This window comes from Equus przewalskii, chromosome 23 (assembly GCF_037783145.1).
Source record: "Equus przewalskii isolate Varuska chromosome 23, EquPr2, whole genome shotgun sequence".
Classification (NCBI taxonomy): domain Eukaryota; kingdom Metazoa; phylum Chordata; class Mammalia; order Perissodactyla; family Equidae; genus Equus; species Equus przewalskii.
Window position 1 is genome coordinate 20716859 of NC_091853.1, and position 27756 is coordinate 20744614.

The window sequence follows — 27756 nt, forward strand, 5'->3', positions numbered from 1 at the left end:
GCTTGGACAGCTGTTTTGGGCAGTATACCAATCAATTGGATTCTTCATTCGTTTATTTATTCATTCATGTATTCATGTGTACATTCAAAAAGTATTTAGTGAGCATCTGTTGTGTGCTAGGAATCATCTAATTAATGGAGACACAGCAGTGAACAAAATAGAGAAAGTCTCTGGCCTCATGAAGGTCAGATTTATGAAATATTTATAGTAGCTTATGAATGTCTCCTTCCATTTTATGAAATTCAGATTGGGAATTATAATAGCATATGATACCTAGTTATTTAAATGAATCAAATCAGGTACCAAGTTGTATTCTCTAAAAAAATTGTGAAACCATATTGTTCAATTTCCTAATAAGATATACTTTCATGTAATAATTATTACAGGTCCCCTCTATAGAGAAGATGATAAACATACAGAAGATGTTTCTATAAACATATATGTGATAAACCATAGAAGAGTCCACTATAATATGTCTGTTCTTATTTAAATAAGTTTTTGATCAAATTCTCCTTTACACTTGACTTAAATTTTTGATCATGACTTTTATGAGAAAATCAGCCTGTCTGTAAAGCACGGTCATTCCTTTATGTAAGAATTGATGGAAGTTATACAGAATGTATTAATTGGAGAAAGTGGAGAAATCCTTGGGATTTAGTTCTGTGTGGGATGCTTATAAAACTTAGTTGCCAGTGTAAAGATGATAGTGGTTCTAGATAGCTTTTCATAAAAATAATAAAATTTTTATTATTCATTCATTCATTCATTCTTTTATTTATTTAGAGGAAAATTAGCCTTGAGCTAACGTCTGCTGCCAATCCTCCTCCTCTTGCTGAGGAAGATTGGCCTTGAGCTAACATCTGTGCCCATCTTCCTCTATTCTATATGTGGGACGCCTACCACAGCATAGTTTGATAAGCAGTACATAGGTCTGCACCTGGGATCCGAACTGGCGAACCTGGGCTGCCGCAGAACATGTGAACTTAACCGCTGCGCCACCAGGCCAGCCCCCCCACCACACGCAAAATAATAAAATTTAAATAACAGAAAATGCAGAAAATGCGTGGACTAGTAACTGTTAATTACACAAACTTGTAATCTTTTATGTGTTTTTTGGTCCAGTTACACTGCAAAGACTGTTTTTAGTGTTATTATCCCTTAATTTGATGCTGATGATGTCGTTTTTTTTAAAGTATGACGGTTTTCTAATGGGGGTCAAGTGGGATGGGAAGTGCTTGTGATTTGGGCTTTCTGGAGGTTTTGCCAAAGACTGGGTGAGACTAGTGTTTAATTTTCCATTTCTTAGCCCTTGTCCTTCTGCTCACTCCACATTTGCTATATGGGCCTCCTTGCCATTCTTGATCTGAACTCAAAATTCAGATCATAGAAAACAGGTAGAAATATCTATGAACTTCATTCTGTAAAGGTATTTCTTTTCTGGAAATTTGAAGCGAGGATTTGGGGGTCAAGGAAGAGGAAGAAGAATGATGAAAAAAAGTGAATCCATTACTATAGCAAAGAGACCCCCACCCCGGCTTTTACAGAAAGATGAGATCAGATGTTTGGCTGAAGTAGTTTGATGAACTTGTAAATTTTAGTGAAATATAATCTGGCTATAATTTTTTTTAGCTATTAATTAAATCCATTTCTTTAAAAACTGTGTGTTAAAGAGTAGTCTGGCAATTTTCCAAAAAGGAGAAGTCTATCTGAAAATTTCATTTTAGCTGCTCAGGCCAAAAATCTTGGAGTGGTCCTTGAATTCTTTCGGTCTCATACACCCCGTATCCAACCTTCACAGCGTGTCCAGAGTCTGACCACTTCCTTCCACGTCTACTGCTACTGCTCTCGCTCAGTCCACCGTCATTTCTCCTGACGGGTGTCCCTACTTCCACCTCGCCGCTTAGAGTCCGGTGTCTACCCAGAAGTCAGTACCATCCTTTTAAGCGTATGTCAGTTTATGTAGCTTCTTCGCTCAGCACCTTCCACTCATTTGCCATCTTACCGAGAAGAGTTGAAATCCTTACATTTTGCCCTGGAAGGCCTCTATGGTCTACACACTCCTTCCCTTTCTCCCATCACTGCCTACCGTTTGTCCTCTTGTTCATGCTTTGCTATACCGACTTCTTTGCCATCCTCGAACACATCACCACGTGCTTTCCTGGAAGCCCCTGTATCTGCTGAACAAGCGCATCCTTCCCCCCAGAAAGCCACATGGCTCACTCCTCATTTCTGTCAGATCTCTGCTCGGAGTTCACCTTATCAGAGCCCTTTCTTGCCCACCTCCCACTTTGTTACTCTCTATACCTCTCATCTGACTTATGTCAGTGAGCTTATTTATTTACTTGATTATTGCTTCTTGTCCCCACTGGAGTGCAAGTTTGTTGTTGGAGAGCAGGGACCGGGATTTTTTAGTTCACTGCTATATCCATAGTGCTGAGAACAACTCTTTTTGTTTTTGAGGAAGATTAGCCCTGAGCCAACTACTGCCAATCCTCCTCTTTTTTGCTGAGGAAGACTGGCCCAGAGCTAACTTCCTTGCCCATCTTCCTCTACTTTATACGTGGGACACCTACCACAGCATGGCTTTTGCCAAGCGGTGCCACGTCTACACCCAGGATTCAAACCAGTGAAGCCCGGGCCGCCGAGAAACAGAACGTGCGAATTTAACCGCTGCACTACCGGCCCGGCCCCTGAGAACAGCTCTTGGCATGTGATAGATGCTCATTACATTTTGTTGAGTGGATGAATTAATAATTGAATGTATTCACTAGTACATTTCTAACATTCTACCAGTAAATTGGATCTAAGTTGGTTTAATTTTTAAATAAAAGTGCTATAAGAGCTTAAGAAATCATTATAGTAATAGAATTTGGCAGCTTTTATAATAATTTTTAACTGGAAATTTTGTGTTGGCTTCATGAATATATTAAAATATAGAAGGCCATATATTTTCTGCAGCCACAATTTTTAGGAGAGGCTTGCTGAGCTTTTTGTTTAATGAGAAATTTGAGTACCTACTTAGTATTTCTTTTCCCTAGGAATCCTGTCCTTTGAACATGGCCTTATGCCCACAGCGCATGCTCAGTGCAGCCACTGACCATCCAGAACCAGCACCCTGTCTTGAGTTCTTGGTTCCTAAAGAGGCTTTTGATGTTCCTATTCTGGTTTCTAATAAGATAGCTTTAAGTTCTTAAACATAGAATAAGAAGGAGGAGTGTGTTTGTAGCAACCTTCTCCATGAAATCGAAGACATGAGGAATTTTCTCTGGTATGGGAATTATAGTTCTCTGCTTGACACTCCCCCTTCCTTGTCCCTATACTAAACAAAGGGCTTCTTTCCACCTGTGTGTAGTCCATTGTCACTTCGGGTCATCATTTTTTTCTCTAGGAAATTGCACTTTCTACCTTAAAGCTTACTATGTGTTGGGGGTTGTAAAGATTGCCCTGTAGAGACTGAGGCGGGTAGAAAATTACGACTCTAAAAGAAGAAAGGCCATCTAAAGTTATTTTTAAATTGCATTCAACAAAAGACGTATCTAGTCCTTTAATCCTAGAGCCCCAGAAGGGCTTTGAAAAGAAGAATTGTAGAGAGACATTTTCATGCCTGAAAATATCAAGCACAATTTTGGCAGAAATCACAGCACAGGAAGATGCTAGATTCTTGGGCAGTGACATGTTTGCTGGTTTGGTATTTTATCTTTGTCTGTTGTTGCCACACTTGATATCCTCAACTGCTTTTGAAGATTCTGCAGAAGAAAAGTATTCATTTCCAGCAGCAGAAATTCAGTAAATGACCAGGGATTCGTGTTGTAATGTGTATATAATCTTCCATAGTTTTTTTCTTCCTCCCAATTTTTCCTTTCAGTTTTATGCCCTAGACTTATAGAAACTACAGAGACTGCCAGTTTATTGCAGAGGCACCATGTTGTAACGAAAGAGCGCTTGGCTGTAAGATCAGGAGACTTGGCAAGTCACCTTTCCTCTCTGAGTCTCCATTTCCTCGTGAGTAAATGGGAAATAGTGACTATCTTAAAGAAATGGTGTGAAATATTACACATGAAAACACTTGGAAAAAACTCCATGAATGTAAAACACTGTTATTATTAAGGATTGTTTGAATCCTTTGATTTCTTAACATCTAGAAAATTTGTTTAAAATTTCAATTGTGGAGAATTTAAGTCTTCCAAAGCTTTTGATAGACGTGTAGTGTGTTTTTATTATTTCTTTCAGAGAACCCTAGGAACGGTGTAAAATTTCTTTCAGCCAGTCTGTAATTAACTGGCTTTGATGGAGGGCCACATCATATAAGCTGTCATGATGTCCTGCTCTCATGTACACGTACAGTGAAGACCTACTGTATGCCAGGTGTTGAGGGGGAATGCCACGATGAACAAAGCAAGCTTATAAAATAGTCAAGGAGGCGAGAACAGATCCACATAGTTAAACCAATTGCCTGATCAGTACCCTGTTAGAGTTACAAAATGCAGTGGGAACACAGCGGGTGGAATGAATGATTCCAACTCAGTGGCTCTGGAAAGGCTTTGTATGATGCAATATCTGGAGTTTAGGTGATTTTGGGGTTTTTGTTTTGCTACTGAGTCCTGTGTTGTTTTATGCCAACTATTTGCGTGGCTAACTTCCAAAACATTCTTTTTACCCTCTGGGTTTCTCTGAGTCAGTGAACGATCATAATGCTTTCTGCATAGTTCCCAAATCTAAGATCTGGGTCTGTGAATTATTGAGCAAAGAGGGATGGTCCCTGCCCTCAAGTTCTTTTGGACTCAATAGAGTTGGAGGAGCCTTTCATCGCTAGAAATACAGAAAGTCTGTGATACTGAAGTGCTGTGATTGGGGAGGGGTTGGACATGGGTCTTATTGGCCAAATTGAAAGTGGGGTGGGATGGGACGACAAGTCTATTCTATGAAGGTCATCCAGCAGGGTCTCAAAGCATCTCCTCTGTTTCTGACCTCTGGGCAGAAATAGCAGCTATTTCGCTACTTCCGATGAATATCCCATCTAGCTTGTGTAGTTTTTTTTTTTTCTTTTTTCTGTCAATGTTTTAAAATCTTTGGGCAATATTCTTTCAACATGGGTTGCTCTTTTAGTGTTCAGACATTTTTAAGCTGTGAATATGAGAAAAAGTGCATGAAGTGACTAAAAGAGCATGGGATAAGTGCGTACCCGCAGAATTTAAGCACTAATACCTGAAGCCCAGTGATTAAAAATATGAAAAACTTAGATTGGTCAATAAGTAAAAACAGCAGCCAGAGGGTAAAATTAGACTTGGCTAGCTCTTAGTTAGGGACAGAACTTGAGTGGGGCCATGGTTTTGATGACAGAGATGCTGGAGGGAGGGATGTGGATGGTGTTGTTCACACAGGGGACTGAGGTGTCAGAATCAACTGAAGACAGCTAAAGGCAGGAACGATTCTCAGCCCATCACCATGAAGACACAAAAGAATCACCATCAATGACAGATCTTTCCCTTCCAACAGGCATCTCAGACTGAAGGTCCTCATAGTTGGAAGGCCTTGGCCTGGCTTGTCTCTTGCCTTTTAGTCAATATAGAATCTTAGATTGTTTCTTCAGTCCAGCAGGTGTGAGAGAGTTGGATAGACTAGCACATTTCATTTTTAAGAGCTGAAGAAAGCCTCCTCCTCATGCTTTTCTGCTCTGATGGTAGGGAAACTAGGTTGAAAAAGATGGAATCCTGGTACCCATTGGTCTCCCCATTCAACTCCATCCGTACTGAGTTTCCTGGTTACTAGTAATGGTCCAATACCTTGTTTCTAGCTGTATGGCTTAATATAATATAGACTAAGAACTTCTATTTCAACCATAGTCTCTAGGAATGTATATTTAACTACTTTCATTCCATCATTCCTTCATGAAACTTTTATAAATGCCATAGTCAGTATTTCCTACTCATTTCTGGGACATTACTTCGTTGACAGAAGAATTGGCTTCTTTTGACAGTCGTTCACTTGTGAGAATGTAGGTCTATCTTTAATTAGAGTTTGTAGGGAATAACTCATGCCCATCCACAGAGATGATCTTCTTGCCTCACATTCGTTGATTTTTATTTATTTTCTCCTTCAGACCAGGCAAATTGCTAACAACAGGACTGCTTTTCCACCTGCTCGCTCACCAAACTTTTAAGAATCTTATGCAGACTTCTTAGCCGTGAACCTGGCTCTTTACCAGGAAGACAGATCTTTGGGCAATTGACTCACCCAGCTTCCAGATGTAATTTAAAGTGCTTTTTCCCACAGTGGAGTTGTAGATAATGTTATGAACACATGGTTTTCAGGGCAGACAGGTGTGTAGTTTGTGCTGATGAGTCAACACATATTTATCCCTAGTGTAAGAAGGAGAAGGCTCCGCATTTGACAGCGACAGTGTAGAGGAGTGGATTTGCCTACGCTAATCCTCATGGAGCCTCATTCCCCCATGATTTGTGCTCCTTTTGCCCACCACGAGGGTCTATTTCATGCTGTAATTGGTTCTTGACTGTGATTCAGCCCTGAGTTCCTTCTTTGCTGCTTGGTAGCTCAGAAAACAGTTTAAACCATTTACAAGTAAACCAGTGGTCCACCATGGAAGAGTTTCATTTTGGTTTTTTTTGGTAAGACTTTTTAGAGCAGTTTTAGTTTACAACAAAATTGAGGAGAAGTACAGAGATTTCCCTTGTACCCCCTGCTCCCATCTATGCAGAAACTCTCATTATCAACATCACTCACCAGAATTTTTACCAAGGGTGACCTACACTGACACATCATAATAACCCAAGCTCCATAGTTTACCTTAGGTTTTACTCTTGGTGTTGTACGTTCTATGGGTTTGGACAAATATGTGATCACATACAGTCATGCATCACTTAATGATGGGGATACATTCTGAGAAATGCGTCCTTAGGTGATTTCATCATTGTGTGAACATCATAGAGTGTACTTATCCAAACCCAGACGATATAGCCTACTACACACCGAGGCTATATGATACTAATCTTAGGGAACCACTGTTATATGTGAGGTTTGTCTTTGACGAAAATGTCATTATGCGGCGCATGACTGTGTATTCATCATTATAATATCATACAGGTATTTTCACTGCCCTAAGAATCTGTATGCTCTGCCTCTTCATCCTCCCTCCTGCAACCACTGATCTTTTTACTGTCTCTATAGTTTTGCCTTTTCCAGAATGTCATATAGTTGGAGTCATACAGTAGCCTTTTCAGATCGGCTTCTTTTGCTTAGTAATATGCATGTAAGGTTCCTCTGTCTTTTCATGGCTTGATAGCTCCTTTCTTTTTAGTACTGAATAACGTTCTATTGTCTGGATGTACCACAGTTTATCCATTCACCTACTGGAGGAGATCTTGGTCGCTTCCAAGTTTTGGAAATTATGAATAAAGTTGTTAGAAACATCTGTGTGCAAGTTTTTGTGTGAATGTAAGTTTTCAGCTCCTTTGAGTAAATACCAAGGAGCACATTTGCTGGTTTGTATGGTAATAGTATGTTTAGTTTTGTCAGAAACCACCAAACCGTCTTCCAAATGTACCATTTTGCATTCCCACCAGCAATGAATGAGAGTTCCTGTTGCTCCGCATCCTCACCAGCATTTGGTATTGTCGGTGTTCTGAATTTTGGCCATTCTAACAGCTGTGTAGTACTGTCTCAGTGTTTTAATTTGCATTTCCCTGATGACAGATGAATAGCATTTTTTCATGTGTTTATTTGCCATCTGTGTATCTTTTTTTTTTTGTTAAGATTATGATAGTTAACAACCTTGTGAAGTTTCAGTTGTACCTGTGTATCTTTTTTGATGAAGTGTCTGTTAAGGTCTTTGGCTCCTTTTTTTCAACTGGGTTATTTGTTTTCTCATGGTTGAGTTTTAAGAGTTCTTTGTATGTTTTGGTTCAGTCTCTTATCAGATGTGTCATTTGTAAATATTTTCTCCCAGTCTGTGGCTTGCCTTTTGCAGAGAAGGAGTTTTTAATGTTAATGAAGTCCAGTTTATCAGCTATTTCTTTCACGGATTGTGTCTTTGGTGTTATAGCTAGAAAGTTATTGCCATACTCAAAGTCATCTAGATATTCTCCTCTGTTATCTTCTTGGATCTTTATGGTTTTGCACTTCGCATTTAGGTCTGTCATCCATATCGAGTCAATTTTTGTGAAGGGTATAAGATGCGTGTCTAGATTCATGTTTTTGCATGTGGATTCAGTTGTGCTAGCACCATGATGAAGAGACTTTCTTTGCTCTATTGTGTTGCCTTTGTTCCTTTGTCAAAGATCAGCTGGCTATATTTATGGAGGTCTATATCTGGGCTCTCCATTCTGTTCCTCTGATCTGTTTGTCTATTCTTTCTCTAATACCACACCATCTTGATTACTGTAGCTTTATAATAAATCTTCAAGTCAGATAGTATCATTCCTCCAACTTTGTTATTTTCCTTCAATATTGTGTTGGCTATTATAGGTCTTTGAAGGAATATTTTTTCCCTTTGCCTCAAAATAAAAGTTTCTTAATTCTTCCAGCTTGATATGTGATGGGTTATGGTTCTGAAACTTTTAGGTGCCTCTTTCATACCCCAGAAATAACAGCTAATAGTCTTACTATGAGCTGATAAGTCTCCCACCCTCCCTTCATCTTTGTTGCTCTGTCAATATTTCATCTACCCAGAAATGTTTATTTAGTGTCTACTTAGTACCAAGTACTGACATTAAGTGATAAGACCCAGTCCCTAGTCTGTGAGGAGGTTATGGTGGAGAGCGGGTGCTGATGACAGTGCAGGAGTGGCCTGGAGGAAGTGTGGTGGGGCTGGGAGAGGGCTCCCTTAACTGGTTGAGAGGGTGTGGGAAGCTTTACGAAAGGAGATCAATTTCAGCTGAGCTTTGAAGGATGAGTAGGTAATTGTCCAAATGGAGGAGGATGGGCAAGGGCACTGAGGGAGAGCGAACAGTAAGGAGGCCGGAAAGAACATGGTAGACCTCGGGAAGCACAGTAAACCTAAGTATATGGTGTGTGCTGAGACATGAAGTTAGAAAGAAGGTAGTTTTGAGTGGATCGTGAAGCACCTGGTGTGCTATGTCAGGAGTTGGAACTTTTTCCTGATAAGGGTTATTGGATGTTCTATTTTGTCACGATAAAATTCTCATAAAATTTACCATTGTAATCATTTTAAGGTATACAATTCAGTGGTTTTTTATATTCACAAAGTTGTGTAACCATTGCTACTATGTAATTTCAAAACATTAGCTGTCGTTCTCCCTTACCCCAGCCTTTGCCAACCGCTAATCTACGTTCTGTCTCTATGGATCTGCCTATTCTGGACGTTTCATATGAGTGGAATCATACAATATGTGGCTTTTCGTGTCTGTCTTATTTTACTTAGCGTAATATTTTCAGAGTTCTTCCATGTTGTAGCACGGGTCAGTACTTCATTTCTTTATGGCTAAATAATATTCCATTGTATGGAGAGACCACATTTTGTTTATCCATTCATCAGCTGTTGGACATTTGGGTTGTTTCCTCCTTTTGACTGTTATGAATACTGTCTCTGTTCATGTACCAGTTTCTGTGTGAACACATGTTCTCAGTTCTCTTGGGTATATATCTAGGAGTGGAATTTGTGGGTCATAGAGCAACTCCATGTTTAGCTTTTTAAGGAATTGCCAAACTGTTTTCCAAGTCATTGGAGATTTTTTTTTTTGAGGAAGATTGGCCCTGAGCTAACATCTACTGCCAATCCTCTTCTTTTTTGCTGAGGAGGACTGGTCCTGAGTTAACATCCATGCCCATCTTCCTCTACTTCATATGTGGGATGCCTGCCACAGCATGGCTTGCCAAGCGGTGCATAGGTCTGCATCCAGGATCCAAACCAGCGAACCCCGGGCCACCAAAGCAGAGGGCACGAACTTAACCTCTGTGCCACTGGGCTGGCCCTCGTTGGAGATTTTTAAGGCAGAGCAAAACAGACTCAGATTCTATTTTAACATCACACACTTTAGGACAGTATTTTCTTTTCTCTTTTTGGTGAGGAAGATTGGCCCTGAGTTAATACATGTTGCCAAGCTTCCTCTTTTTTCTTGAGGAAGATAGTCCCTGAGCTAACATCTGTAGTAATCTTCCTCTATTTTGTATGTGGGATGCTGCCACCATGTGGCTTGATGAGTCCTGTGTATGTCTGCACCCAGGGTTCGAACTTGCAAACCCTGGGCCACCTAAGCGGAGCCCATGGACTTAACCACTACGCCACTGGGCTGGCCCACCAGTATTTTGTCTTGAGGCTAGGTATTTCTACTCCTGTTGTCTGGTTTTCCTACTTCAGGGCATCACACCCCACAGCAGTGAAACCTACTTGGCTCTTTTAAATCCCATCAATGTTATTGCTGTAAAGGAATCTGTACCCAATAGCATAGAAGGGGACAGAAAGAAGTGGTATCAGGGTACTCTCTCTCCCTCTATGATGTATTGTAGAGAATGAGTTTTGCTTTTTCAAAGAGAACCCCTGATTAAATGATAGGCTATTATTAGGGAGTTTATTGTACTTATAAACTGCACTTGGATTCCCTGTAATTTGTTATAATTAATGCAAGAGTTCAAGAGCAGAAAGCAAGGATCAGGTTGTGGCATGCTTTTCTCTTTGGCAACACCTTGCTATCATTGGCCTTTTCTCACTAGTAGTTAAGGCTTGTGTGTGTTTGTGTGTATTTAAACAAACATTATCCTTTTTAGGAAAGAATTGCAATCCTTTGACTCACTGAAACTTAGGGAGTCTCCGTAAGAAGTTAGGTATCTCTGGCAGAAGAGGGTATTGATCGATGAACGTTGCAAACTTCTGGAATGGAACTTTTGCCAAGGCACTCCTGTCCGTATGTGTTTGAGTATATGCACATGTTTGTATTTTCGTGCACACGCACGTATTGGCTTGTGGTGTGAAAAAGTCTAGAAGAAAAACTTTCCCTTTTAAGGTTATCTTTGTCGAGTTATAGTTTTAGTCTTTTCCCTTCTTTCCCTCTTGTTGGGTTGTTTCAATTTTGCGTAGTTTCTGGAGTGTTGACTTTGCAGTCCGCTTGACAATGCAGGGTTTTAATTGACTGTCAGTTTGAAGGGTCGTTAAATATAAAAGCTTTTAGATAGTGCATGGGTCAGGCACCAAACACGTTATTATCCTTGAATCATCATAAATGAACTCTTCCCAGGGGTTTGGAGGATGGAGGGACAGAGGCAGGCGGGCGTTCAGGTTTATCTGGTTGCATGCCTGCGTGCGCACTGTTTATCTGGCCCTGGCAGACGGAGAACAGGGTGGGCCACCTTGTCCATTATCTGGATTTACAGCTGTGAACACCTTTTGGAATGGATGGAATGTGCTGTTTCTCTCCTCTTGGTATCTCTGTCCATCTAGCAGTGAAAACTATGCTCCTTTGCTGTCCTGTACCCCAGAATGCTAGGACAGCTTGTCCTCAGTCCCCTCTTTTTTGTCTTTTGTAGTACAGAACTTTGTCCATTTATTTCTTATTTGCCCAAAATAATGTCAGCCAGAGAGCAATGCTAATGCTTTGGTACATACTGCACTGTCCTGGGTTCCAGTTCCTTCGAGCAAGATTCTTCTGAGATTGTTAATTGTGAAGGGCGTTTTCTAGTGAGGAAAGGGCAATTTAGGTCTCACCCTTTTCTTAGTAATAACCATGACAAAACGGTCTGTCTGTCTCTCTCTCGTTCTAAGACCCCAGTAGTTTTATGGAAAGGCTGCACAGACTGAGGAATTTAAGGGTGCTATTGATTTGTCCCCTACCCCTGCCTTCTAAATTGTCACACTCGTACAGACCATGCACAAGGGAAGAGAGAAGTTGGTTTGACCTTGAACTGTAGGAGGGAAAGGCAGACAGGAGCTGTATGATAATAACAGTGATCCTGCAGGTCAGTGGATGCAGCTTCCAGATTGCTTTCACGAACCCATTGTTAACTGAAAAGAAGCATTGTCTTTCTTTCAGATCTCCTTGGGCAATGGGGGTAACGAGAATAATGCACGAGTGAAATGTGCTGATCATACCGCATCATCAGGGAGTATTAGAATAGCAACAGGATGAGGCTACTCAATGCAAGAGTGCGGACTGGGTGTGACAGTGATGGTGAACTGCAATTTACTTTTTAAAAAAAAAAAAACACATTTTGGGCCCCGTTGGTACCCCCGCTGCTGGATCTAGCCTTCCTTCCAGGGAGGAGCCTACAATGGGAGACCCCATTGCTCCATTTTACTTTTGTCCCTCTGTGTGTTATAAAGTTGTCGACAAGTAGTTCGAATGCATACGTAGTTCAGTCTTCTTTCCCTTCCTTCTACCTCTGGAGGAGGAACGTGAAATATCCCAGAGGCTGCTGCTGAGGGAAGAAAACAGATCTTGAATAATTTGTGGGTCAAGCTATGAAACTTGTCCTGTCATATGTTTTTACAAAAAGCTCCTCACGTCGATATTTGCCTCATATTCTGTGGCACAGACTATCTAAGGATAGGGGAGGGCAGCTTGGGTATCAAAGCCCTTCCTTAGAAGCATCGAGATCATAAATATCACCAGGTAGTGGAGTTTTTATTTTTGTTTTTGTTTTTAGACTTCATTGAAACTGATGACTAGTCTGCAATGGCTGGGAATCAGATCCCACTCTTATCGCCTGTGTGCTTGCCGTGTGGTAGAAGAGCTCTAGGCCCTGGTGTGTCTGGCCCTGCCTTCAAGGAGCACTGTTACCTTGGACAAGTCATTCTCCTCGCTCAACACAATTTTGTTCTCTAAAGATGAAAGGGTTAGACTTGGGTTTTGAAATCCTTCCCTTATGAAATAGCTTAGGCTCAATCATGCTGCAACATATATGATGACCCCCAGATCTCCATGGCCTTCAAAAACAAAGGCTTGTTTCTTGCTCATCTTACCTGTCCACTGTATCCTCTACCTTCTTTCCCTGGGCTCAGGCTAACCAAGCAGCAGTGCCTGCCTGGACACTGCAGGTCTCAGGGCAGAGGGAAACGGAGACGGGACCAGGCACTGGCTCAGAAGGCTTTTGCTTGGGAGTGGCACATGTCACTTCCACCCACATTTCATTGACCCTATGGCTAGTTGCAGAGTTAATGAGGTAGGCAGGTATGACCCTCTTGGAGGGGAAGCCCCATGGAGAACAGGAGCAGACATTTGGAACAGTAATGGCCTACCTCCCTTCTGTCTCCATCATTTTATGATTTATGGTGAGGATGTGGAGTCCTTGAGTAGAAGCATGACCCAAATTAGGTCTTCAGGATTGCTCATTTTCATGGCACTTCCCTGCTGAGGCACTTCCGCCAAACTGGACTCGGAGTGAATATTTCACTTGTGGGAGGGGTGGGAGGAACATTTTAAAAGCAGTGTGAACTTGGGCTCGGAGTTCCTCTCGTCTATTTGTGGTTCTGTGGTAGTACAGTCCATACTTTTCAGAACAGCACATGGAATTTCTCAATCTGAGAAGTATTAACAGACCTGCAAGTAAAACATAGTTGCATAAGTGCTTAGATAAATTCCTCATATATGAGTTAAAAAGAGAGATTAAAGATCTTAGCTGTACATCTGTAAACGTTGAGGATAGTGTTATGGGGTGTAATTTTGAAAGAGTTCTTTGATACCACTGTCAGAGTACTGAATGCTCTATTGATTTGACATGGTATGGCATTTTTTAAAACTTTCTTTTCAGAATCTTCGGGGGAGGAAGGAACATGTAAACACCACTTATTTTCTTGAGCTTGGATAGAAGTATTCCAGATGAGACCTCCAGAGACTGGTTCATAGCGTCTGTCGGTTTCCAGTTGTAATGTTTAATATCACTGATTATCAGAAAGCCTTTTCTCTTTCGCCCAGTGAAACCTGCATTGAATGCATAAATTAATCTTCTCTATAGATCAAAAACAAAAAACTTTGGAAATAAAACTTTTACGTTGATTCAACAAGCAAAATTATGTTCACCAGTTCTTAGAGGGGAGCAGAATCCTAAGCTAAAACCATTCATCGGACCTCAGTGGTCTGAGGGACTATTTCCAGGTCTTTGAATATGAAAAATATTCAAGAGTTTTCCTTGTGAGCTTGGGTTTTCAAAGAGGATCCGTTTGGAAAGTTGGCAGATACTTACTTTCCTGGCACCAGGGCTGGTTTTTTCTTTTCCCCTCCACCCAAAGCTATGACAGGGTGGAGTACACTTCCATGAAATTGCATGTTTCCAAAATAGGATTCACTGTTATATTTTACTGCCGTTCGAATCAAATCTCTAATCAAAAATAAGTAAAAACCAAACATTCTAGAAATAGAATTTCAGCTCATATTCTCTAATTTAGTTTCGTGTAAGATAGAATTATTATATTTTATATAAGTGCCTTTTGAGCAAAAATGTAGCAAGCAAACAATTTCCAAAGTGGTCCAAATTTTGTCCTCGTTTCTGCTGTCTCGTATGGTAATATCCACAGTCTCGTGTGGTGATAGCACCATGTCATTAACGCTGCTCAGAGTCTCTCATAGTCTGGATGGCTTCCAGGAAAGAGCACTGCATTCTTCAGCTCTTTGGTTTTGTATCCCAGTACAGACCTACATCCAACCTAAGTGACCAGGAACAATCCTGCTGTTGCTTCCTAGTGGATTGGGGATTCAAGGTCACCTAGCATGGGATAGATCTGGAATTTGCTTGTACATTATAGAAGTGATAGTTGTAGATGAAAGTTGGGATCAGCAGAGTAAGAAAGCTAGAACTAGTGTTTTCCTGGATCCTGTGGATTAATTAGTTGGTGGTCTATTCCTAAAGATATCAACTGAGCATTTTCACCTCCAACATGACGTAAGAAGACTCTGGCTATGGCAGATAATGCCAGGATGACACCTTTTAAAATGTTTCACTTGTTGGTTCTTAAAAAATTGAACCCGTAATAGTGCAGTAGAGAGACAAACATGACAGCAGTGGTCCAAGAGATGATGAGCATGCCTGTAAGTCAAAGGCCTTCTCCGACCTCTCTAGGGTGTCCCTTGGCATCCAGCCGACTTATATGTGGGGGAAGTGCTTAGGGAGTACGTATTAATATCCATGGGCTTGTAGAGCAGAAAATAAGTTGAAACCACTTGAGATGGGAAGGAGTGAATGTCGTGCAGAAGAGATTCAAACATTGTCTGATTAGGAGGAGTAGGTGAGCTTCACCATCCTTTCCTACCTTGAAATTGTGTCTTCTGGTTTTTTGTTTGTTTGTTTTCAGAATCCCATTGTACCTTTCTTCAGTAAACTTTAAAATTCCTTTCTATCCCGATCCCGAGATTCTGTTTTAAGTTCTTTGGTAGTTTTGTTTATTTGTTTTTTGGTATCCTTTAACTTTTCTGAAGAAAGGCACAGGGGGATTTTCTGGCAAGAGGATGAAGTTAACACTTTTCCTCATCGCTGTTTTCTTATTCCCCTAGTTTTGAAAGTCTGGTCTTCAGATTCTAAGTGGCTTCTCTTCAAAGACCTATCCGCTTTCACAATGAATGCTTGGCGCTTAAAAGATCTTTTGCTGACCTAGGACCACTTGCTTGCGTAGGTTTCCACGGAAGGGTGTTCTCCTGTCTAAGAACCAGCTGGGGATAAACTAAGAGATCTTCCATAAAAGACTCACAGGCAATTCCTGAGGTCTCTTGAAGGGAAGTTTCCCGCATACAGATGGGTGGACCTTTTGCTGTTTTCTTGAGAACTGGCCCAGAAGCACAAGACAGGTGCCGGAAGAAAACCAAGAAACAGGCTGGGGAACAATGAAAGAGCATGGCAGAGAGGGCTGAGGAACAGCCACCTCGAAGGAAGGATGAAGAACACAGACAGGAAACGTGCTACATGGTGTGAGAAGAAAGCTTCTGAAGCACATGTTTTCTCTCCTAGTTAAAGTTTTACTGAGCTTTCTCCCAGGAGATGAACAAAAAGTGTGCATTGTTACATTCTGGTTTTAGACATAAATCTGTTCCTTAAATAAGTCTATAAAACCTTGAGATTTGCCTATAATTGACAGGGTGCACACTCCTTGAAGCAAAGGTGTGAATGTAAAGCGTTTTTGTTGAAGCTTTTGGTTTGCAAAATGAAACTATGGAAGCTTGACACCCACCATATGTAGACTTGCTCTCTTTCTCCGCTTGGAATGGAGACAATCAGACAAACAGCAGGGACTTGGGTGATGGGGGTACATGGGACCACCCTTCTGTAATGTTAACTTATTTGGGCGAAACATTTGAAAACGCGCCCAAGATCAGGGGCTTAACTTTAGTGAACAGGGGGAAAAAGGAAGCCAGAAGATACCATGGCATATTTAACTGTAGCAATTCAGATTTCTTTAGACTTCGATATTTTGATTTACTCTTTTGATGTTTCTTTAAATTCATAGACAATTATTGCTTCAAAATATTTTCGTTTACTCTGACTCTCTCCTATGAAGAATGAAGAGGCAGGTCATGACTTCCCCTTTTCCATCCATCGTGTATTGTTGCCAAAAACTCCCTCAAACACACCCACGCGCACACACACACACCCACACATGCCCACAGTGCCTTCAGTTTCACAGGGTTTTTAAAAGTATCCTACCTAGTATTTCTTCCTTATTGTTTGTGCACATTCAGAAACAGCAGAACTGCTACTTTGTTACCGGCAAAAGACTTTTAACCACAAGTTCTTATATATAACCTCTGTTCTTATTTGGTGGGATTTAGAATCCATGATGCCTCTAACCAGTTAGGGACGCAATGACTAGGTGAAGCAGTGTCCACTGGTCTCAGGGTGGTGGTGACTGGGCACGAAGGTTTTCTAACGTATCAGGGACTTATCTCTGAAAATCAGCGAAGACGCTTGTATATACATTAATTAACTTAGTCAAATGATATGGACAGGCAGTAAAAGTATTGATTCAGTAGTGAACCCTGTAAAATGACTATGGATATTTTAGGTCAAAGATAGGATGGGAGTAGGAAAAATGGGTTGCTTTTCTATTATGTATTAATTTTGACTAAAAAGAATTTTTAAGTAACTCCAAGTGTTGGTCCTTCTGATTTGAGTGTCGATTTTTCCCTTGAGAGACAAAATGGTTGTCTTTCCCCTGTCCGGTAGACCCAAGAGGATGGAAGAAGTAGAGACTGTGCTGGAGTGGGTGTAGAGCCAGATGCTCCCCTCAGACAGGCGCTAGATCGTGGTGCAATGATATCTGTCATATCAAGCTGGAGCCAGCGATGGTTAGCTCTGAACGCTGATTGCCAGTTTCCAAAGGAGGTGGGCTTTGGCTCACTCCTGAGTTTCCTTGATTGACATGTCAAAGTTTGGAAAAAGCAGAGAGTTATGGTTACCAGGAGCAAAAAGGTCGTTAGTATTGGCCAGGAATTAATGCTACGAAGGTCTGGCTGTTGTAGAGGTGACCGTGTTTTAAGAGTGTGGTCAAAGAGGTGGAGTCCTGGGGAGTAAAGGTTTGGTGTGAGGAGATTTCTAAATTTTTAGGTGATTCTAAGAGTGCAGTTTTATTGGCAAGGAAACAATACAGTGAATCAGCTTCTGAGAATGGTGGTCTACTCTGGGGTTTGATGTTGTGTATGGGCACGTTCTGTCCGTCTGCACTTTGCTGGTTTGAGAAAGTACTTCAGGTTGGAAGGCTCGAGATTGCATTAGATTAAATTTTTATGAGTCACAGACACGTAGGGTGAACCACACTCTGAAAAGCTTTATCCTATCCATTAGCAGAATTCCAGATTATTTGGCCCTTTTGTCATCCAACCTACCAGACTTCTGCGTTGAAGAAATGCTGTGTTTCCAGTATTTTTTCAGGAATGCACACTGTCGAATGTAGCTTTGGCAGCTGTGTTGTTGTGGGTGTCCAGGTGTGGAAGAGCATTTTCATTCTTGATCTCTGTTATGAAGAACTGGTCCTTATCAGTGATTCATCCTGCTGGCCCACAATGAAATGATTTGATGAAAACGTGCTCAAACTCAGAATGAACGGGATGTGCCACCTGCCACATCAAACAAAGATAAACACAGGCAGAGGTCACTTTCCATCTTTTATAGAGCTGACCTTTATCAACATCACCTGTGTATCCTGCTGTGTACACAGGGTTTTACATCTAGAGACATCAGTGTCGTGGGAATACATTCCAAGTATGTGTTTTTAAGGTTATTTGTTTCTCTATTCCCATGAACAGATATCAGTATTACCTGCAAGTCAAAAAAGATGTGCTGGAAGGGCGGTTGCGGTGTACGTTGGAACAGGTGATTCGGCTGGCCGGCTTAGCTGTACAAGGTAAGAGAGAGTGATGACCAGCATGTGAAATTCCACTTCCTGTTTGATTACTCTGTTGCTGGCCTCTCAGAGGGGAAAGTTAGATTTACTTAAATGATCCCTTAGTCATGCCCGCTTTTCGTTTCAAGATATCTTACATTGAAAATGTGGAGTTAGTGATTTTTGGCGGGAGGATGGTGGATTTCTCAAAGTCCTTTGCAAAATTGCTCATGCTTGTGTAATTTCAGTTTTATTTGAAGAAATAGCAGCTTTCATCCTGCCTTTAATTAAAGCTACATTTCAGGGTTTATGGAACATTTTCTCAGAATTATTCCACTGCCCAATGTGGTCATATTTTGTGGCTCAAGGCAATGACTGTGTGACTTTCACATCAGTTTCTAGTGTGATAGCTTTAAACGTTATAGTATCATTTATTCTTACACAAAGAGAGAAATTTAAAACGTACAGTTGTAATGTGAAACAACAAACATGTATTGGAGCGAATTCTTCTTTTAATCTGTCCTACTTAGATTTGTCAGACAGCTATTTTTATCTTCTCTAAATTGTTATATATTTTTTTACATATATTTATGTAATATGTTACATAATTTAAAAAAAATATTTATATATTACTCTTTATTGAGTGGTGGTTAAATTGTCTTTAGTCATATTGAAAACAAGAGAATGTAATTTTTTAAGAGAAACGTGTTTCCCTTTCAGTCATTATTTTCTTTAATAATGTTCGAATGTAATCCAGCCAGCTGTTGAGTCCTTGCTCTGTGGACTGCTGTTCTAGAAGCTGTGAACGGAACTTCCCATCCCAGACTGAACTGAAGTTGAATCTTCTGGGTTCTAAAACGTCTAAAGAGGCAGCCTTTGCATGGCCTCCTTCATTCCGGGGTGTTAGCAGTTTAGCAATTTTTGTTGGACGTACGATTCCTACGTAGTTAGCTTCTGCTGTTACCCCGTGGGTGAGAGTACACAAAATATTTTGTATCCCGTCTGTCCAGTTAAAGACTGAAAGGGAAGAAACTATGCCCAGTTATAACGGAACAGTCGGTGGTTATAACAGAAAAATCATTGAAATCAGGGGGGAGACACTCTCAAGAGGGAGGAGAAAGGAAAGATCCGTTACGTCCCCCATCTTCAAATTGAGTCTTTCTCCTTTGAAAAAGCTTTTTTTCCCCATTCGCTTTATTTTCTCTCTTTTTCCTCTCACTCTTCAATCGTTAGGCTTGTTCCAAGCGTCCTGGATATATCAGAGGACACTAGTGATAGCTTTCAGGCTGAGTGAAGTTGGTGAAATGAACTCTGAATTCCCTTTCCACTGGGTCCTTGAAGCCAGCTGTTCAGTCTGCTGAAACCTCCTCCAGTTACAAGCTTTGTAAAATAATTTTCCTTGGGAACCGTTGTTGGGCAGTTAGAAAGATACATCAAAGGAGATATAGGGTGTGATGAAATATGATAACTGATGACGTAACTTGAAAATAGGCAGAGTGCATGATCTTTGCTCTTCCTGAATACCTCACCTAATTGATAATGAAGTATGTGCTGAGTTTGTAGGTGGGTCTTTGCCTTCTCAGCCATGTCTTTACACTGGCCTTACTGTGTGGATCTTTACATTCTGTACCTCTTGTTTCCTTAAAGTTACCTGAATCCATGTCTACATGATGCTAAATCTTGTACATGAAATTAAAATTTCACGCTGGCTTTTCCTTTTTTTTTAAGGAAGATTGCCCCTGAGCTAACATCTGTACTAGTCTTTCTCCACTTTGCACGTGGGACACGACCACAGCATGACTTGATGAGTGGTGTGTGCGTCCACGCCCGGGATCCAAACCCATGAACCCTGGCCCACCGAAGCAGAGCACATGAACTTTATCACTAAGCCACTGGGCTGTCCTCTGTTTTTTTCTTTTTAAAGAATGAATAGGATTATTAGGAGCAAGACATTTGTGATATAGACTCACTGTATTCATTTTTGCATGTGCTCAGACATACCATTGTGAGATGGAAACAGGACAAAACAGAATTTCTGGCATCTTGCTCCGTGTGCAGTTGTTTAGGAGGTGGAAAGATTTGCAGGGTTGCTTGCCAAGGGTGATTGACAGAGGGAATTTCCAGCTGCAGATATATGAAAAGATGCAGATGGGTTTGGCTGTTTAGTTCTCTAAATTAACCTTGAGTTAAAAAGTCCCCTTGGCAGATATTCCTAAGATACATATTGATGCATATTTAACAAACAGACAAATACAGGTTTGTTTTAAAAATTTAAAATCTCCTTTAAGGAATCACTTTCCAATTTCCCCCTTCTTTCTAGAAAACTGTGCAGCAGTGCTCACATTATATTTACAGTATTGCTAAGTAAAAGTGGTAACAATATCAAACACGTCTTGGCACAGTTTGTATTTCATAATAATGCAGAAATAGGATGAAGTGGGAAGAACAAATGTGGTGGTAAGTGTACCCTATCTTATTCCATCTTTAATTTCATGTAATAAACACCTCTCCCCCTTCTTTTCTTCTCAGCTGATTTTGGAGACTATAATCAGTTTGATTCTCAAGATTTCCTCAGAGAATATGTCCTATTTCCTATGGTAAGTGTAATTTCCTTTTTCTTAATTAATTTTCTCCCTTCTTTGGATGTTTAATTCTTTCCTTTGAAAAATCTCGGAGGATTTTACAGACATCTTTTCCCTGGGGAGGAAAGTCCGCTCCTTTATAAAGTGGAGACGAGTGCTATAAAACGCCAAGATGGAGAGATGCCCCCTCCCACCTCGAGACGCTTCCTGTCCCCCACCCCCACCCCCAGTGCCTTGACTGGGGCTCTCTTCCTTTCTGAGCCCCCAGAGCTTGTTCCCATCCCACAGCCTTTGTACTTGGGCTTCCTCTGCCTGGATTGCGCTGCCCCAGATCTTCCTAGGACGCGTCATTCAGGTCTTGACTCAAATATTGCCCCCTAAGAGAGGGCTTCCGTTTCCTTGACCATCTATACGATACACTCCAACCGTCAAACGCTTCCTGCTGAGTCACCTTTGATGTGTGCACTTCAGAGTTCTTTCAGTACCTAAAGTTATTCATTTTATTTATTTATTTTTTTCATTTATTTATTGTCAGCCAGAATGTCAGCTCTGTGTCCCTAAACAGGGACCCTCTCTGTCTGTTCACTGTTGTCTGACACATAGTCTGTGTTCATAAAAGTTTGTCAAAGGAGTAAAATGTCCATTCCTGGGTTAAATTAGGGATGAAGCTAGGTTTTAATCCCTGGGGAATTTTCGTTTATTTGTTTTTTGGTAGCTTTGGAGTAAATGAGGAGAGGTTTAATGAGGACAGATTAAAACCTTTGAAAAGCCATTTTAGGGAAGAGCTCCAACATTCTGGCTCTGATTTTAGAAATCGTGATTCTTCACCACCTATTTTTTTGATCAACTGTTTTGCCCAAAGCCCTGACCTGGATAACTAACCCCCAGGGGATGAAGTTATATAAGAAATGGTGTGCTTGTTCCCAGGCAGACAACAGAGTGGTTGAGTAGATATGAAGTTTGCAAAAATCAGAATCAAAACCAAGTGTAATAAAGTACGGGCTGGATTTTATGTGGGGAGAGGTGACCTGTGCTTGGCGGGTTGGGGAAGGTTTAAAGACTAATAGGGTGTGTGAGCTGCATCTTAAAGGTTGGGCAGCATTGCAGCAGGCAGAGAGGTAGGGAGCAAGGAATGATGGAAACAGAGAGAGAAGGAGCAGAGGCAGGGTGGCGTGGGTGATGGGATACGAGTCAGCTGGTCAGTCTTGACTGGTGCTCACTGGTGCTGGAGGGGAGTGGTGGGAGATGAGACTGAGACTCCTGAGGAGTAGGAACGCATGGGCTCCATCCAGGGGTTTGCAGACCCCGTGCTTTGAGAACCGCTGGATTAGAGCAATGAGACCATTTGTGGGAGGAGGTCAGATGACAATCTGTTGTGGTGTTCTTGGCAAGAGGTGTGAATTAGGTGTTGGCAGCAAAGAAAAACAAGAAAGCAAAGCAGGAGATAGTTTTCAAGTGAAATGGGTAGAACTTGGCATCTAATCGGCTGTGGCATATGGGAGAGAATAGAGTGTCTCCTGACAAAGGTTTTAAGTTTTAAGAGACAAGGATGAGTAAAGCTGCATTATTATCCATATCAGTGCATGAGATGCATTTAAATTGGTCCAAAGCTTACTATATACTCATAGCTTAGGAAAATACTGCCATTTCTTTAACTTTTCTTGAATAACTCTATCCTTATTCTTCTTCCCTTCAAGAAAACAGTATTATCTACTGGGCCTGTTGTTTTTTATGCCTTATTAATTCTAACCATTAAATCAACCTCTGTTCAAAGAGATTAGCATATTAATTATTGGAGAAGTTCTTCATATGACTTAGTGTCAACATGCTTGAATGAGCATCTCAGCAGCTGGCTTCAAAAGTCAGGAGGTTTTCCGGTGGCCTTGGTTAGGGGAAAGGACAGCCCCTACCTTCGAATTTTAGAGAGTGTGCATTTCTGTGTCAAATGGAGACGATGAGTTGGGTTGATAATTTTCCACAATCTTTTTTCACCTTTCTCTCATTAAAGGTCTTCATCACATAACCTTTAGGCAGAGACCAGGCTTGGGTGCTATTTAGAATTTTCATGGGCAGTCACCAGCATGCTATTTATGAGTCTGGAGATGGGAAAATGCTTTGACAGGTTAAAGTTCTAAAAAGCAGTAAAAGAGTTATTTTGTGTATCAGACGCTTTTCAGAATAGGCCTCTGTCTCCACTGGGCTCTGAGCAAATCAGGTATTTAAATAGCATAGACCTTGTGACGTCACATCATGGACGACAAATATTGATTATTCTTGGATCTAAAACTTCCCTCTTCAGGATAGTAGCTCCTAGTGACAGGTGGCTGTTTCCATTCAAATTTCAATTAATAAAAGTTCAATAAAATTGAAAATTCAGTTCCTCAGTTGCATTAGCTGCATTTAAAAAACTCTCAGAAGCCACATGTGGCTAGTGGCTGCTGTACTGGAAAGCTTGGATACAGAACTTTTCCATCGTCACAGAAAGTCCTATTGGATGGCACTGAAGATGACATGGCAGAAGCTGATGTCAGTGTGCATATCTGAATCGTGAATATCCCTGGTCTTCTGCCATCAGTCGTGAATTTTTATCCGCTCCCCCCGTCCCTGTGTTATCCTGGATGCACTGTGGCCCGCGGTCAGGAGGTTTAGGGTAAGGGATTCAGGCTGTTCTGTGCCCACATCCTGGCTGTGCCACTTACTTGCCTGTACGACCTTGGGCAAGTTATTTAACTGAAGCCTCCGTTTTCTCATCTGAAAATGAGGCTAACAAGCCTAGTCCGATTGTGAGGATGAAAGGAGAGAATGCATGTGAAGTACTTCGCTTGTGGCATGGTAAATTTCTCAGGAAGTGTTTAGTTGTTGTCATCGTCATACTATTATTATCCACATTATTATTCTGCCCCTTTGTGCAAGCTCAAGGATGCTAAAGAGTGTGCTTTCCAGGTAACAATACTATATGCATTTTGAAATGTAAGCAGACAGAGGACAAGCAGAGGGTACAGTCATTAACCAGTTTTGCGTAATTAAACACTCTTGTTTGACAATATGAAACTTTCGCATTACACATTGAGTTCAGTTCAGCAAACATTTATTGATCGCTAACTTGTATGTGGAGAGCTTAGAAGCTGGCATTTATAAAAGCCCTCTGATAGCCCTGGAAGTGGCATGGAGAAGAACTGCTGACTTTAGGTGCCTGTCATCTCGTAGAGGGAGGGAGACAAGGATAAAGCATGAGTATGCAAATAAGTAGGTAAGAAACACAGTCGGCAGACTATGGTAAGGGCGGTAAGAGAGGCACACACAGAGCGGAAGGGGCAGGCGCAGGGGAGGAAAGGCTTACATCCAGCCAGGGGAAGATGGAAGCCCTGTCGAGGGAATGGTAGCTGAGACGGGACCTGAAGGATGGGGTGACATTTCACACGATGTGATGGGCCTGGATGGTTCTTGCAGGAGGGGTCACGCATGAGCGTGAGTGAGATGTGAAAGCAGTCTGTGTTGGGAGGAGAAAGTTTACCTGAAGCCTTGAGCCCTTGGGAGACGAGGTCTGGAGGGGAAGGCTGGGTCACGTTGAAGAATGGTCTGAATGCCAGGCCCAGGTGCTGACCTAATTGAGTAGGCAGTAGGGAGCCATGGAAGGTTGTAAACTTTCTGCTTGGTTCCACTAGAGCTTTCAAAGAGAAGAATGCATTCCTTTGGTGGGGGAGGGAAGATGGAATGAATGGCTGTGTTTGATCTTATAAAGTAACCGAATTTGTCAAATGGCATTTCTGCAGCAGAGAAAAGAACAAAGTTAAGTACACAGGCGCTCCACAGGTGTGCAGCTGTGTACAGGCATGCACGCTGCCATTTTTCATTCGTGTGGGGCCACTCTCGCACGTCTCTGTGGCAGGGGCACATACCTCAGGGAGGCCCCGGACGCAGATGGAGGCGGTTGAGTTGAGTACAATAGCAGAGGGGTACCTTGGGGCTTTTTCCTCTTTGAAAGTAAGAAGCAGAGGTTTAATGAAGCACTTTTTGATCTTCACTTATCTTTCTTCATTTTATTCATTGCCGCATGCCTTTCATTAGCTTTTCAAAATTGGTATCGGGTTATTATGACTACTCAATACCTAGATGCACACACACAGCTAAATTTCTAAGCCATGTGGTATCTTTGTTATTCCACAGTGTAAATTTGAAAATGTCAAGCTTCTTTCCTATCACAGACTTGAGTCATTTCAGTGGATGGCTGAACAGGAAACAGCAAATCAATCAATTAACACATGAAAAATAAAAGCTGCCGGAAATTCTCTCCATCTTCTCTCAGGTTTCTCACGACCATCTGCAGAGCTAGAGAATTTCCACTATATAGTTACACTCTCATTTTCCAGCTTCAAAAATTACTAATTTTTCACATTTTCAGGATTTGAGAGGGGATGTTTCTTGCAGATTTGAGGTGTACCTTTTTGGAGATAGTGTTTCATCCATGAAAAGTTGCTAAATCGGAGGTAATCTTTGTACAAATGGTATTCTAGAATTAAGGGACTGAGGCATTTTGGATGTTTTCTGCCAAAACATTAGCCCTGTCCCCCCACTTTCCATGTCTGTGGTAAGCCTGAGCGGGCCTTACCAGGATGCACAGCTCAGAGCCCCTTCTGATACCCGCTCTGGAGCTCAGAGGAAAGTGGTGCACGCCTCTCTTTGCCTCTGTGCTTGCTAGCCCTGGATTGTGGAAGCTGCTCCCTGGGAATGTTGGAGGCAGCTGGCCCCATGGCTTGAGCCTCCCCAGGCCAACACAAGGGATGCAGCTGGCTCTAGCATCACCACATCTGTCAGTGTCTCAGGAACTGATTGCTCTGGTCTTCCTGTCTTAGATTTCTTCCTCCAGACTCCATCTCTCCACCCCAGACGGTGCTTTGCTGGTAAATGTTTAACAAGCCCTGTAAATACTTCTACTGTCATTGAAGAGGAGTTGGGAAGAGATGTCTGTCATTGGCTCTAATCCCATGGGAGCTGGCACACCAGTGGTCCCGGGAGCCTGGGATGCAGTTGATCGAGACAGCTGTTATCTTATAGAGCTCTCCTGAGGTTTTAGCCGTCCTGGCCTCTTCTGCTTTACACGCTGTCAAGTGACATCCGAATGAGCCTGCACTGCCTTCAGGTGGCTCTGAATTAGTTTGCTGGTGTCATGAGGGTGGACAAAAAAGCCAGGCACAGTCTCTTCCTAGGCTCAGCTTTTGAAGGACTGATGGCCTAGAAACTCATTTGCCTGTACCCTGATTGCTAAAAACATGTAAGTACTTACAAAGCATTTTTTAATACAAGTAAGTCTGAGAGCTAGGCAGATACAGGAAAAGATAAATGAAAAAGAGCTATGCCCGGGCCCTACAGAATTTAGGTGGCAACCCAAAATATGCCTTGAAATAGCCTAAGTTACAGTAGAGAGCCATGTTATGAAAGTAAAAATGAACCCTCAGTCCTAAAAATTGCAATATTTTGTTCGAAGGAATAAAGGGGAGATTGAGGAAGCAAGGCTAGTTAGGAATGTTTTCTGCAGAAGAGAGCTTTTAAGGTTTGCAAGCAAACTAGTGAATGCCTTTAACTGCCTTCTCTTCGGATAGGATTTGGCTCTGGAGGAGGCTGTCTTGGAGGAGCTGACACAGAAGGTTGCCCAGGAACACAAAGCCCACAGGTAAGGTAGGCAGAGGGCCCAGCACGTCGCTGCTGTCCTGTCCGCAGCAGGCAGGAGGCATTCAGCTCCCTGCTACCCGCCCCTGACTTGAGTCAACACAGCTCTGTTTTCCTCCAGGCTGTGATTCAGCTCTGTTCTGGGAGGTGTGTGTAGATTTGGGAATTGCGCTGCTTGCCCTCTCTTCCCTTTCTTCTCTCTCACTCTCTCTTTTTTCTTTCTCTCTCCCTTTCTTTGCTTCCTTTTCTTCTTTAGCACCAACAGGCCCACACAGATGTGGAGTTGTTGGCCAGGAGAATTCCTCTCCGTGACCTTCCTAAAAATGGGTGGATGGATCTAGGAAGCCAGGGACTGCTTGTGCTAGGAATGAAGACCTCCAGAGCAACTTTTGGGGGGAAGGTCAGGATCAAGAGAGAAAAGGAGGGAGATTTTAACTTAAGCTCTGGGAGATTGGTATCAGGGCCACCTGGAGCTCTTTGGGACCAAGGGAGAGCAAACACCCTTCCCTTCCAACCTCAGAGGGCCTCTGCAGTGGTCTTGGGCTCTCTCGTCATGGCCACTTAGCTCCCAAAATAGCATCCTCGTCAACTTTCTCTTTCTTTCATTTTTCTTTTCTTTTCTGTTTTTCTTTTTTTTTTTTTAAAGCAGGCAACATTATTCACAGGGATGTCTGGAATAATTATTTAGTGTTTATAGGGCTGTGGCTCTTAATTAAATCCTTTACCTTCCTCTCATTATTCCCTGTTAAGTAAAAGCCTACTGGGGAATATGTTAATGAATTCCTTAGTAATGCAGGATGCCCTCGCAGTCGGGTGATGATTGCTCTTCCCAGAAACGAGAGCTAAACCACAGCTCTGGAATTTGCCACCACGAGGATAGGAGCTTCCACTGACTTTATTGCCCTTAATCATTTCTTCCTTCGCTGCTCTTTTGGTCTTAGTGGAATCCTGCCCGCCGAAGCTGAGCTTATGTACATCAACGAAGTGGAACGTTTGGACGGATTTGGACAGGAAATATTTCCTGTAAAGGTAACATACCCTGGCCCGTCCTCACTTCTCAGAATGGTGCAGGCATTTGGAAAACCAGTGTTGATGGCAGCGGGCCAGAACGGCATGGCTTTCTTCTTCTCCGTAGCATAGTTGGCAAGTCCAGTTTACTTGAGGTAAAGCAAACGCTTTTTCTTAACTAAGAGATTTTGAAGTTTTCTGTGGTCTTGAGTAGAATATCTCATTTGG

General features: G+C 41.9%; 1 protein-coding gene across 3 annotated transcripts in view; it reads left to right on the top strand.

Annotated features, from left to right (window-relative positions):
- Window positions 1-27756, top strand: part of PTPN14 (protein tyrosine phosphatase non-receptor type 14) — a 173985-nt gene that overhangs the window by 101294 nt on the left and 44935 nt on the right. For all 3 annotated transcript variants that reach the window (XM_070591273.1, XM_070591274.1, XM_008515145.2), the window contains 4 exons: window positions 18195-18292; window positions 20801-20868; window positions 26454-26524; window positions 27462-27549. In XM_070591273.1, the coding sequence (XP_070447374.1) occupies window positions 18195-18292; window positions 20801-20868; window positions 26454-26524; window positions 27462-27549 (325 nt within the window). The remainder of the gene's footprint in view (window positions 1-18194; window positions 18293-20800; window positions 20869-26453; window positions 26525-27461; window positions 27550-27756) is intronic.